Source organism: Tupaia chinensis, unplaced genomic scaffold (assembly GCF_000334495.1).
Source record: "Tupaia chinensis unplaced genomic scaffold, TupChi_1.0 Scaffold000682_1, whole genome shotgun sequence".
In the NCBI taxonomy this organism is placed as follows: domain Eukaryota; kingdom Metazoa; phylum Chordata; class Mammalia; order Scandentia; family Tupaiidae; genus Tupaia; species Tupaia belangeri.
The window spans coordinates 140,944-155,824 of NW_006160205.1; the positions used below are offsets into that span (position 1 = coordinate 140,944).

General features: G+C 38.2%; 1 protein-coding gene across 2 annotated transcripts in view; it reads left to right on the top strand.

Annotated features, from left to right (window-relative positions):
• The window catches only part of MDFIC2 (MyoD family inhibitor domain containing 2), a 140,229-nt gene extending 125,578 nt beyond the window's left edge, over positions 1 to 14,651 (top strand). For both annotated transcript variants that reach the window (XM_027776553.1, XM_006160348.1), the window contains 2 exons: positions 5,279 to 5,500; positions 14,392 to 14,651. In XM_027776553.1, coding sequence (XP_027632354.1) covers positions 5,279 to 5,500; positions 14,392 to 14,651 — 482 coding nt within the window. The remainder of the gene's footprint in view (positions 1 to 5,278; positions 5,501 to 14,391) is intronic.
• Positions 14,652 to 14,881: the final 230 nt, after the last annotated feature.

A 14,881-nucleotide genomic window follows, 5' to 3' on the forward strand; every position in this document is an offset into this window, starting at 1 on the left:
TACAGACTTATTGCAATTGTGATGACTATGGGGCTCTTGGTGACCAAAGCTGTTTGTTATTCTTTGAATTTTCTAGCAGTTAGGGCTAGGCATATAGTTTATGCTCAGTAAATGTTGCCTGACTGACTACACAGAGATTTAGGGACCAAGTTCTCAAAGAAAGTAAATGTTAAGTGTGGTCAAATCTGACCTTTCAGAGTAGAAAGAAAAGAACCGAGAACAGAATCATAAGGACTACATACATAGAAAGAACTAAAGAAGGCCAGCAGGTGGCAAGGTTGTTAAGATGCTGAACTCCCACTTGACAGACTGCAGTTCAAGTCCTGGACCTGATGGCTTGAAAATCATGCTGGGTGTGTGGTATGTGCATACCCAGAATCCTGGGAGGAGAGTGGAGGAAAAGGGATTGTAGTGTGACCATCCTGCTGGGGGATTTCTCACAGTCTCTCTCTCTCTCTCTCTCTCTCTGGCAAGCACACACACCCCATGGCAAAAGTCTAAAAAAAAAAAAGACATTAATAATTCATAGATATAGGGAAGGTCTGTCAGAGAAGTAAAGAATTAAATAAGAAATAAATAGAAATAGAGAGAGAGGGAGAAGGAAAGGTAAGGAGAAGAGAAAACAAGAATGGATTCAGAGAAACCAAGGAGAAGAGATGCTACCTAGTCATAATTCAAATGCTTACACCTATAAAGACTCAAATAGAGGATACTTGGATGTAAAAATTACAAGTCACATTCAGTGAGCAAAAATGAAAATCATTACAATGTTTCCTTAATAACTGAAAGTAAATAAATTAATAGCTCCTGTCACATTGATTCATTCATTGCATGTGGGTATTCAATAAATGTTAATTGAATTAAATTAATAACATTTGCTCAATGGTAATAAAAAATTAATTAACTGTCTATCTTTTCTGTTACTTAAGTTTATGCCCACTGGTTCTTGTAATTATTTCTAGCCCAAACATGAATTTTCTATTTCACTGACTTTAAAGATACACTTAATTTTTTTTTCTAAGAAATACACACAGGGAATTCAAAAAGTTTGTGGAAGAAAATAGAATTAAAACACAGATTTATTTTGGTGCAAAAAATTTTAAAAGCCACACTTTTTCATAACTCATTTTCCATGAACTTTTTGAAGTCCCCTCATAGATGAGCTGCTAATTTCTGTCCTAATTTTAGTCTGTTTTTTCTGTTTAAAAAATTATTTTCTTTAAGTTAATGTCAAGAACTATGTATAACATTCCAAATATAGTTTCACGAGTTCTTTATTTAATTCTGAAATAGTTTTCTCTGCAGAAGATGTGATACCACTTCTTATGTGTTTCTCCTTTTAGCTTATGCTACTTTATAATACTATGGGTACAATGTCAAATAACCTCATAAAGAAGGAATCTGGGGAAATTATTGTTAGCATCCATCTATAAAAGTTGGAAGATGTCAGTAACATTTACCCAAAAATTGTGACTCACTTCAGATGTCAGAATTCTGAGTTGAACAGACTGGCTTCTAAAATGTGTGTATGTCAGATGATTTTCTAATGAGCAACAGATAGTTCCCACTGGGGAATGAAAAAATAAAAATATAAACAGAGATATAGAATTAAAATAACTTTATGAATGGCAGTTTAACTTCTCTATAAAATTCTCTCAGTACAAGCCTCGCGTGCTCCAAATGGTTGCTTAATGTAGCACGCCACTTACATTCAAAATGCTATACTTAAAATTGTCGGAAATTAAAAAGAGAATCATATACCACTTGGCTGTATACTGTATTCTCCGCATGTTCTTACATTCCAGTAACCTCTATCCAACTTTTTTTTTTGTTACTGAATTACTTTGTGCAAAAGCAATTTAAATTACATGCGGCCTGACTACGTGTGATAATTTGAACTGATTGTTAATTAATTCTGTTAAGTAAATAGCTGCCGCAATCTCTATACTCATCAAGGTTTCGTTATCTATCAGCTTTTTCTGAGCTTCTCTCTACTAGGAGGTACAAAGAGGCTGTAGCTGAACAGGCAGGCGTCTCTAAGTGTGCAAGAAGGAATTTATGCTTTGCATAGACTGCTTGGGGAAAGATGGGTCAGTAACACTAAGTTATTTTCAAGGCTCAGTTTGAGGTAAGTGATACATCATGGGATTTAGGTGAGGAGAATTTTGCCAATGCACAGTCTCGGCAATTAGGAAACAGAGATAAGAGGTAAAAATAAATCATAAAATGTACCATATAAAAGGAGCAAGGGTAAGAGCAAAGATTTTGGAATCCACCAGGCCTAGGTTCAAACCCTAGTTCTACCGCTGACTAAAGAAGAAGCTTTGAGGGACCAGTAGTTGGCATAATGGCTGTGTCGCTGGTCTCCCATGTAGTCGACCACAGTTCGAGGCCCGGGCCTGGCAGCTTACACTCACACAGGGCATGTGTGGTGTGTGCCCAAGATCCCAAGAGGAGAATAAAAGAGAAACGATTGTGGTGTGGTCATCCCCCCTGGGTCGTAATTTCTCACTTTCTATCTCTCTGTCTCTCTCTGTCTTTCTGGTGAGCACATGCGCCCTATAGCAAAAACCTCTCCAAACACAAAAAAACAGGCTTCGGACAACTTACTTAAATAAACTCTATAGACCTCAGTTACTCTCAGTCAACTATTAAATGGGATTACCAAGTCACACATTTTCCATTTGTTCAATGAGCACAAAAGTATCTACCTCCTAGAGTCTTTGTGATGCTTATGTTTAAGAACATGATATAAAGTGCATGCAACTGTGTGTGCGTGTGTGCACTGTGCACAGTGCGCGTGTGTAAAACAGTGGTTTACACATTGATAATTTTGTCTTAGAAGGGAAATTGACAATGTCTATAGACATTTTTATTGCAATGACCCAGAGGGACAGGTGCTACTGCATCTAGTGGGTACTGGACAAGAATACTGCTAAAGACACAATGATCTTTTCATGACAAAAAAATTATCTGTCCAGAAATAGCAATACTACTCCAAAATGAACTAAGGCATAATTTGAATGTCCATGTGTTTTTTATATCAATTACCTAATTTAAGAAAAATTAACTTTCATCATCATCATCATTGCATCATTATTTTGGTGAGTCCCTCCCTCCTGAATGAGAGGAAGCCTAGAATTTCCAAACCTATTGAGCTGATTCTATTTCATTATTCAATATACAATATCCTACTAATTGCTGGAAAAAAAAAATACATGTTTTCCTGCACCCCTATTCCTGCCAGTTCTTTTTAGGAAGGGTGAAACTACAACAAAGTGATTTAAAGCCAACAGCATAATGGGAAGAGAATAAAAATTAAACACTGATGAAAAATGAAGCTCCTCAGAAGATCACAAAGAAACAAAAATAACCCAGGACAATGGCATGTACCAGACTGTTAGCACTGGTGCTGTTTGGATCCTTTGGAGAGCAACCATGCCATGATCGGTTTCTGGAGATTACCAATGCACAAGTCAGTAGGCTGTTCTCTTCTTCCACTCCAGAAAGTGGAAGGTCCCTAGGACAGTGGTTCTCAAACTTAAATGTATGCTGAATTCACATGGGAAGTTTCAATACCCCCTCTAGAAATTAAATAATTTCAATTTTTTTTTTTTGGAGAGGTTTTCGCTATAGGGCGCATGCGCTCGCCAGACAGACAGAGAGAGACAGTGAGACAGAAAGCAAGAAATCACCCCCCAGGGGGGATGGTCACGCCGCAATCCCTTCTCCTCCATTCTCCTCTCGGGATCTTGAGCACGCACGCACACGTGCCTGGTGTGAGTTTTAAGCCACCGGGTCCGGGACTCAAACCGCGGTCGACTACATGGGAGTCCAGTGACATAACCATTATGATAACTGCTGGTTCCCAATAATTCCAAATTTTTAAAAGATTCCTCAGATGATTTATTCTGCAGAAGTCTGAGAAACACAGCCCTGGGAGGCAGGACCCAGTAGAGATTTACGTCTGTCACAAATGAAGAAGCAACTTTGGAATGAACAATGAAGGTGGACTTGGCGAGAACACATTTCTTGTACTGAACTGCATAAGGACGCTGAAATTAAATCAGGTTGCCAATTATATTACTGATTTCAGACTCTCAATGAGCACTGTTGGATCAACCAGGCATTAGGCTGACAATGGGAAAGCACTTACTCAGAACATATCTCTATCACCTCCCAAAGATGCTGCCAAATCACCTGTGATTTATTTAGGTCTTAATACGTGCCTGAGAATCAGTCGGGCTGCATGTTTGAGAATACCTTCTCAAGTCTTTTCTTGATTTTAGGACTCTACCTTACGGGTGTCAATAAGTTATAAGCTGCAATACTCCACAGTCTGGGGCTCTACCATGATTCATGGTATGCTTCTCTTTTGCCCATGTTTCAGTAACTTAAGCAACAATTTCTTCGCTAACTTGTATGATGCTGGTGAAGGCTAGAAACTATGCCTGTCTTCGTCACCACTGTACTGCCAGTGTTCAGCCCAGTGCTTGATCCATAAGGGCCTCTGATTACTATGGAAAACAAATGCTGATAGGAGTTCTAACATACATGAAGCACTTGGCTTTTCAGTCCCCTCTATGCCACTCCAAACCTGAATCTCAATCAAGGACCTTGTTAGAAGTCCCCTGAATGTCTCCAACAATGCAGTTACATGGAAATAAGTATGTTTCAAAGAAGCACACCCAAAATCCATAGAAATTATTACATAAATATGGACCTCACAAATGCCAAAGCAGAGAAGGAATAGTAGCAACCAAGAGTCTTGAAGGTATACATAGGGAAAGCTTCTAGACTATTCATCTCTATATCTACATCTCTTACACAAATGAGGAAATTGAGGTTTGTAGAAGCAAAGAAATCAAGTGACCTGATTGAGACATATAAATTACTCTTCAGCACTGCCCAGTGCTTAAGGCTCTTACCCTGCTTCTCAGATTCATAATATACTCTGACGACATGCCAATAACTTACTGAGAGACTTTGCTGATCCAAGTAAATGAAATTCTTGGTTCTCCCCAGTCATCATCAACAACAAAGCAGAAATAAGTGTTATGAATCTCTGTGATAGGTGAAACTTGTATAAAAGTTAATAATTCTTTATTCTTTTCTATCTTCATTCAAAATTATTCTGCTCAATGCTTCATTCTTTTTAATAAGACTTTATTCTTACAAAAGTTTATAATGTGACATTTTCTGCAAATGTCTCTTCTTAGATCATTATTAGGTCATAAGCTATAGTGGGTCTCTGTAAATGTTTTCTCTTTTCGTCTAGATACACAACTCACAAATGAAAAGCATGCAGACGAGAAACCCATTAATGCTATCGTTATAAATTCAGTATCCGAATTCAATATCACAGATGGACCAGCCAAGGAAACCCCCAATGAGAAAAAACTGTCAGAATCCAGCACATCACTGTCCTCCCTTGAAGAATGCCAAACGAAATTTTCCTACCTCCAAACTGATACTTCAGTTCATCAGAGAGACACTGATGGTATGTTTCTCAAAATTCAACCCATCTCTAAATAAAGCTCCCCAACCCCCAGCCCTTGTAAAATCATCACATATGCTGTTGGGGGAAAAAAAAAGTCTTTATGAATATTAAACAGAAAGACTTTGATTTGAAAACCCTGGTGAATGACACATGTCAAGGTCACTTTGCAGTTATGAGGTGCTTGGCAGATTGTTTGCTCTCAAAGCTGGGAATCAGAGGCAACATGTTTTAAATAGCTGTGGTAGGGTGTGATCATTCTTGCTATAGGGCTATGAAGTAGATAAAGAAAAATGGCACACTTCTTCTCTCAGCTCTGTGGTTCTAGGCAGAAAGGAGAAGAAGGCAGAGTGGAATGGTATTAAATAGAGATGGAATAAAATAGGAAGTTGCTTACATCAGCAGTCTATGAAAAGGGGTTGGTTCTGCTAGGTGATACACTTCCTAGGCATTCTGTTCAGAGCAAACCTAGACCAAACCATTCCTGTAAGGCATAAAGGGGCACGTTCCACCTGCAAGGTCAATTTCATGTTCATTTCGTGCTAAATTATCAACACAGTCAAGTTCAAAATCATGGAGTCCACACCAAGACACATGGAATTTTACTTAGGTTAATTCTGCAGTGACCTTTACAAAAGAAACTATTCCGGAATTTTGAAGTGTTTGGTATCTACATTTGCGTTCAAAGAAAGACTAGAGATTCTAAGAAGAAAGCATAGCAGGGTATTATTTCTGGTCTACATTTAAATTCATATTTATTTTTTGAAAATAAAATTTTGTAAATAAATTTTATAAAACAGAACCTCTGGAACCACATGGGTTTAACTCTTGTCTCTAAAGTGTATTAACTACAAAACTGGGCAGGATTTTTATCATCTCTGAATCTCAGTCTTTTAGTTACATAATGGGCTAGTAAATAATACACCACAGGGTATTTTGAGGATCAATAAAATAACATGTGTAGAACATCTAATATCAAAGCTGGCACATACTAGGTACTCCATTTTAGCTTTTATTATGATTACAATTTCCGAAAGTAAAGAGAAAGACTTCTAACGTATATTATACATGCGGTATGCTGTACAAACGTTTCTTAGATGCTTTAGATCAGAAAAATAGCTATAGACTTGATTGCCTGCAGTTGCCTGGGAAGAATGCGAATAATGAAGCAAGACAGATGTAGACAATAGGGATCAGTAAGGACTATGGCAAACTGAAGAACACTGCCTCTGCACAGATCCAGCTAATTGTTGCCACAAGGAAAAACAGGCCTAGAACTGCCAGATCGAAAAGTTTTTAAAGAAAAGCCAGAGACTAGTATGTGAAATTTCTAAATCTGAGGGCCAGAAGGTGGCATACTGGTTATAGCAATGGACTCCCCCATGGTCAAACGTACTTTCGGTCCCAGACCTGGTGGCTTGAAAATCTTGCCAGGTTGGGACCAGCAGTTAGCATAATGGCTATGTTGCTGGACTCCCACGTAGTCGACCGCAGTTGGCGTCCCGGACCCAGTGGCTTAAAACTCACACCGGGCGCGTGTGCATACATACCCAAGATCCCAAGAGGAGAATGGAGGAGAAGGGATTGCGGCGTGGCCATCCCCCATGGGAGGTGATTTCTCACTTTCTGTCTCTCGGTCTCTCTCTGTCTGGCGAGCGCATGTGCCCTATAGCAAAAACCTCTAAAAAAATAAATAAATAAAAATAATAAATAAATAAATAAATAATCTTGCCAGGTTCATGTGTATGCATGCCCCAAATTCCAGAAGAGTGGAGAAGGAACTGTGGTATGACCATCCCCTTTGGAAGGTAATTTCTCACTTTCCTTCTCACTGTTTCTCTTTTTTTACCTCTCCAGCCAGTACACATGTCCTATGGCAAAAATCTTAAAATTTTAACAATTAATTTTTTTCAAAAAAGGAATTTATAAATTCTCCAGTGGTGATAGCTAGCTCTATTTGCTTATGAGTTTTATGATGCCTAACATATACCCAGCAACACATTTTTGGGCCAACTTTGGCTTACAGCCTACCAGGTTATAACCTGGAGTCCAAGAAGATACTCAAGTTTTTAGCTTGGAAAAGGTTAATGCCAGTCAAGGAAGCAGGCAATGTAGGAGTGTTCTTTGCAAAAGCATTTTGAGGCCAGAGCATTTTATCAGATTGTACTGGGGTTCATGGATGTTCCTCATCAGGCTAACGATCCTAAGAATTAGGAATTGCCATTCATGTCCACCAGTAAAACCGAATCCCTCCCAAACCATTGTGATTTGCCCTATCAGAAATCCAGGGGGAATTAGCCAACCAGCATGATACCTGAACCCTTGCATTCTCAGGGAAGGGCCAAAATGACCACTCCATTTGAATGACAACTGATCCCCAAGAATCTCATACCAAATACACACACACACACACACACACACACACACAAGAGATTCCTCTGCACAAATGAGCAAAGGAGACTCATGAGGATGACTGAAGCAGGTTGCTTTTCTGAAGGCTTGGGCTGAGGACTGGATGTATGATCCAGGAAACTTGGCATTTAAGCTGACCCCATAGATAGTAACAGCCTACCCTTCCTTTCCTACCTTGTACAAAATATTCCCAATGAGGAAAGAGCTCTTAGTACCTAAATAAAAGCCCAGACTAAGATTCGCAGCTACTGACAAGAAACTCTCCTTATCCTAACAGCAAACATCAAGGAAATCAAGAGTTAAGTCAGGCCCACTTTATCTTAGAGAATTTTTGATAGTAATTAATTTAAGGATGCAGAAATTGAGAGCTGGGGTCATTGTTCGTACTGAGATAAATACAGAAATATCTTTCAGGAACAGCAGGGAAAACAGAAGGGAAAAGAGAAGATTGCATCCACTTTCATGTAGTTTGTGGTTAATTTATTTTCAAATGTATAAATGAGTGCATAGGAATGGATGCTTAATTGCTAATATCTATTATTTATATACATTGCTCCACTTAAAACAGGATGGAAAAGCCTCACACATGCAGATTTTGTAAAATGTGTTACATCCATTAGCACAGTTCATGGTGTGTGCTCTGATGGGAATTTAAAAGGATCTTTACTGCACATCACACACTATGTGCTGCAACATTACTTTATTATTAAATTGTGGCTCATCGTGTGTGGTCCCTTTCCTGAATAAAATGGAAAAAAGTCCAGAGAACTATCTGAGTCTGTGCTTCTGTTTCTATGTTCCACTGATTGCAAAAGCATCCCTGTGGACAAGAAAATCAGGGAAACACATAATATTAGAAAACAGGCCCCTTAAAAAATAATCCTGAGAATATACCTAATTGATGTATAATTTTGAATTTGAGACATCTCATCCAGGTGGAAGGGGAAAATCATAAATACAAGATATCTCAAAAGAATAGTCTTAATTACACCATGGACTACTGAATAAAATGATTACATTTTCTAGACTGTAAATTTCATACAATTAAATGCAGTAGTGTCACCTTATAAAATGTTTCAATTTTATAATTATTTCAGTTCATTTGCTCAGAAAAAAACACAAGCACAAATTTACTAAGTATCATCCAAATCTAGTCATTCTAGTTCTAAAGAACTGACTTGAACGTTAGTTGTGCTTGTCTGAACTTAAATAGATCTTGACATATTTAAGTAGCTATTAAAATTGATAACATCAGAGATGATACCCCAGCTAGAGAAAGGCATTCAGTCACACTTTATTTATTCTACATCACAGAAATACATTTTTTTAAAGAACTTAATGTTGAGGGAGTGGGAATTAGTTTTTATACTTTTGAACCAAAAACTTTTAGTAATCAGCTGGAGCCACTATGTCACAAAGCTCATCAAGATGCTGAAGTCTCTGTGATTTGTATATTAGCTTATCAGAATACTGGGTGGGGGCCAGGTTCATTTCACCTCTTTCTTTTTTTTTTTACTTTATTTTGAGGGAAGAGGAAGAAGGATTATTTATTTGGGTTATTTATCTTGAGCCACTTCTAGAAGAACCACATGCTTGCTATTTGAATAATGATTCCTAGGGGAGCAAGAAATATTTGCTTGTTTTGTTGAGATGTTTTTTGGTTTTGTTTTTTAAGTTAAAATTTCCTGGGACATGCCTCTTAAACATGCTAGCAATGGTTTCCTTACCTATAGTCAGGGGTATTAGTAGTATGCAACTCAGGGTTATTTCCAGCCTGAGATGTGAGAGGAACAGAGGCACATAAAACGTAAAGGGCTGTGGGTTGCTTCATGATCCTCCTATTTCTCCAATGAGACTAAAGGTACACTGGGGTCTTTGGATCCAGAGAAACTTAGGTTTTAATCCTGACTTCACCACACTGCATAGTTGGGAGGACTTAGGACAGTCCGTTACAATCTCTGAAACTTAGCCCTTTCATCTAAAAACTGGGGAATCACAATATTTACCTCTTAGAATCATTAATTGATTTATTCCTCCAAGAGAAGACATGGCTTTCTTATCTCCTATAAATTAATTCTGGTAGGAAGCGAAATGACACAATTAGTTTAATGTCATTCTGTGGTGTGGTCTATGCTATGAAGAATATTAAAGCAAAGTGCTTTAAGAGTTTCAGCAAGAATATGACTTAGGGGGAAGGTATTTTAAGATAAAGATCTAAAGTTCTGAATAGGAACTGGGCAAAGTTGTGGGAGCATGGTGTGCAATGGAAGCAGAAGGCACAGAATGTGCAAAGGCCCTGGGCATTCCAAATGCTGCACTCAAGCCAGTGTGACTGGAGTGGCAATGGAGGACCAGACGGGAAAGAAGGAATGGAGCCCAATCAAGCAGGGCCTTACAGGCTATGGGAAGGTTTTGGGACTTCAAAGGGAGAGTGAGTTGTTCTAATTTAGAATTGAAAACATCATAGAAACTGATGAATTTAAGATTGGCTAAGGTGGACATGTCCTAGAAAGAAGGCCACTGCAATGGACCTGATGATGGCAGAGAGTGGGCAAAACTAAGATGGCAGCACTGAGTGTAGATGGATTTCAAATACAAAAAAGAACCACAACACAGCGATGACCTGGATAGGGACGAATTGGAAAGAAAAATTAATGACTCTGCTGACTTCATCTTGGTGTTCAGGAGCCATTAACAAGAAAAAGCTGGAGGACGGACAGGTTTGTGGGTAGGGGAAAGGGAGATCCAAAATGCAATTCAGCCTTAGTAAGCGAGATGTTTGGATGACATTTGAGAAGAGAACTGAAGTATGCAATGGGACACATGGCATACTCTTTTGGATGGGCCTGAAGAAGGGATGTTAATCATGGGATATGACTTTGAATATTATGTTTATTAAACATTAAACACCAGAAAATAGGCCAAGCAAAGGAAAATATACTCATTCAGAAGAAAAGTCCAATGCTCTTTTCAATCAGTTGCAAATTTTCTCCTGGACTGCTTGTGTTACTTCTGTGCAAACAAAAATTGACCATATGCAAAACAGTTTTTGTCCACTCATGTAGAATCATTTAGTTATGCCTTTTACGAAAAATGAAGAACACACTTGAAAGTTTGGGAAAATCTGTTTCAATTTAGTAATGTCACAAGTTTTGTTGTGTTTTGTTTTGAGGGGGGTGGGGGTGAAGAAGCTCTGACTTTTAAAAACCAAATAAAAAGGGCTTAAAAACAAACAAACAAAAATTACCTCTATTTTCAAGTGCAAAATAGAGACATGGAATGAAACAAATGCCAATGTGGCCAACGAATTAGGCCAAAATGTTTTCTTGTAAGTAAAGTCTGCAGTATGCTTCAGACATGGAGCCCTCCAGTGACTGCCAACTTGAGACATTAGCAAGAACAACTGAACAGAAAGAGTTTATGCCCTCAGGAAATTATCAGGTCATTTTCCCAATAGCTTCTTCACGGCCTGACAGGAAACACAAGCTCTGACCCTCATAGCGACCTTGCATCCTCCCTACTTATCTCCAAACCAAACTGTCAGCACTGCATGTATAAGGACTGAGTCCAGGGGGATCTTTTTTTTTTTTTTTTTTTTTTAATTGAGATTTTTGCTATGGGGCACGTGCACTTGCCAGAGATAGAGAGACAGAAAGTGAGAAGTCATCCCCCAGGGGGAGGGCCACACCACAATCCCTTCTCCTACATTCTCCTCTCAGGATCTTGTACACACACACACACACACACACACACATGCATCAAGCACGATTTTCAAGTTACCGGGTCCAGGACTGGAACCACAGTCAGCCATGTGGGAGTCCACTGACGTAACCATTACGCCATCTGCTGGTATCCTAGGGGGATCATTTTCATATGATCATAAGCCTGCGTACATCTCTTGATCACGGCATATTTACTTGGATTATTTTGCACTGAGAAGCTCTTTGTCAGAGGCTGCTATAGTAGCAATCTTGGCATTAGTAAGACTCAGGGAGGTTGTGTGCCCACCAACACGCCCTCTTCAGAAAAGCACAAATGAAATAAAGTCAATGTACTCTTACTAACTTACTCCTGAATTTTTGTGGGTGGTTGGTGGTGACTTATGAGATATGGGTGAGTTGGCCATATGCTGGAAGCTGGTTCTACGCGAATAAAAATACACAAAGTCTGGCAAAGAGATGGGTAAGTACGCCATAGAGGTATTACAGAGTATGCTGCCTAAGCTATAAATACTGAGTAACGGCCCCAGCACCTGCAACAATATATGGCAATTAAAGCAGTTATAAAAGTCACCGTGTGGTTCTTTAGCACCATCTTATTGGGAAGAATGGAAAGGAGGGCGAGAGGGAGGGAAACGAAGGGAGGAGGGAAGTTTCTGTTTACCTATAGCAGGTCTCACTTTAGAACTTTGTGTCATATCTTTACAAGAAATTAAAATGGCTTTCTTTAAAATATTTTTCCTTTTCTGAGTACATTTCTGTGTTTTCTCTTCTCTTAAAGATTAACACATATATAAACAAAAGTTAAAAAAAAAAGTTTAGTGGTAACTATTGTTAGAGTAAAGGAATAAAGCTTAGCAAAGCACTTTGTAGCAAAGGAGAAAATCACTTCTGTAAGTTTATGTAATCTCCATTGGCCAAAGTCTGACAATCAAAAAGTTATTACTATTCTTATTTGGAAAAGGATAGATTCTTATGCAAGTCAAACTTTAATCAACCGATTAGCCCATCTGGAGAGGAATCTTTCTCCAACTGGAATGTTACTTTCAACCAGCAACAAGCTTCAGATTACTAATTTTAATTAATAAGATGGTATACGTCTTGAATGCTTACCTTCTCTTTTACAAAACTCTCACACATTTTTGAGAGTTTCTTTTTTAACGTAAAAATAGAGAAAAGTTATAATTTTAACAAGAGAACTGCTACATCTTTTAACTAATTCCCTTTATGGAAACAAAAAATATAATAATCTATAACCCATCGCAGCTGTTTGGCTAGAATTACCAATTACCTTCAATGCCTTAGAGATACTTTCCAGATTTTTACAAGTCTGCATAGTAAATTTTTAAACCAATTTTCTTAAAGAGGATTGATAAGATTTAAAACCTTTTAGGCCTATGATGACGTATTTCCCTTAAACAACTTGAATATAAAATCAAGGCTTTACATAACAGGAGAAAAATGGAGACAGGGATTAAAAATAAAACACAACCCAAAAAGCTGTGATTATTTTAAAAAGCATTTAGTTTAGTGGTAACTATTGTTAGAAGTAAAGGAATAAAGCTTAGCAAAGCACTTTGTAGCAAAGGAGAAAATCACTTCTGTAAGTTTATGTAATCTCCATTGGCCAAAGTCTGACAATCAAAAAGTTATTACTATTCTTATTTGGAAAAGGATAGATTCTTATGCAAGTCAAACTTTAATCAACCGATTAGCCCATCTGGAGAGGAATCTTTCTCCAACTGGAATGTTACTTTCAACCAGCAACAAGCTTCAGATTACTAATTTTAATTAATAAGATGGTATACGTCTTGAATGCTTACCTTCTCTTTTACAAAACTCTCACACATTTTTGAGAGTTTCTTTTTTAACGTAAAAATAGAGAAAAGTTATAATTTTAACAAGAGAACTGCTACATCTTTTAACTAATTCCCTTTATGGAAACAAAAAATATAATAATCTATAACCCATCGCAGCTGTTTGGCTAGAATTACCAATTACCTTCAATGCCTTAGAGATACTTTCCAGATTTTTACAAGTCTGCATAGTAAATTTTTAAACCAATTTTCTTAAAGAGGATTGATAAGATTTAAAACCTTTTAGGCCTATGATGACGTATTTCCCTTAAACAACTTGAATATAAAATCAAGGCTTTACATAACAGGAGAAAAATGGAGACAGGGATTAAAAATAAAACACAACCCAAAAAGCTGTGATTATTTTAAAAAGCATTTATATTAAGTTTTGAAATGTGCTTTTTGCTTGCATTTAAATATGGGTGGGGCAGATTTATAGGAATCCATGGCAAACACATTATAAAGCTTGGTGAGAGAAGCAGGACAATTGTACTCTCTCCCTGACCTCAACTTTAATTGCTCTTAAGCCCTCTGCCCTTTGGGAAGGCCCTGCTATTTTTCAGACAGTTGCAAGGTTGCCAGATAGGTAGCTAATTGTGTGGCTTCCCAGCACGTCTGCAGGCAAAGTAAATAAAGGAGTTTAGAAAAGTGACAGCACTTTAAATAACCAGATTATGTCCAATCAATAGGAAATGCTCAGGAAGTTAATAAAGCAATTACTTAAGTAGAGTGAGTACTGGCATGGAGAAGAGAGAACTTGAGAGAATAATGGCGTACTCTACCCCTAATGTGGATGAATAATAAAGAGTTGGCTATAAAGTTATCAAGCATATGACCACACCTGGCTGGCCTTCATAGGTACCCTCATCTGTCACACTATTAATGTTCTTTCTTCTTCTTTAAACAGAGGAGTGTGCCTCCCTTATCCTCACCTGCCTGTTTTGCCAGTTTTGGGACTGTCTCCTGATGCTCCCTGACACATGCGAAACAGTGTGTATCAACTTGTGCTGCCCCTCTCACCGGTATCACCACACTTCGGATGAAAACCACGCTCGTAATGACTGCAACTGCAACTGTGATGTGGACTGCAGCCTTTTTGAATCTTGCCATGAAACCAGTGAGTGTCTGGAGCTGGCCATGGAGATTTCAGAAATCTGTTACCGCTAGTGACCTGCTGTAACTACATTCCGGCAGTCCTTCTGGCCATGGTGGGAATTTCCATTGCAGCAAGACTGTGATTTCCATGTACTGAAATGTAAAGACTGTACACAGTTCCTGGATGCTATAGGCCATTTTATTCCGCACCTGTCTGGGAAAACTAGTATTGTCGATTTAATGGTCTTATTCCAAATTTCATAACCGCATGGCTCACTAAAACATAGGATTCTTGATCACAT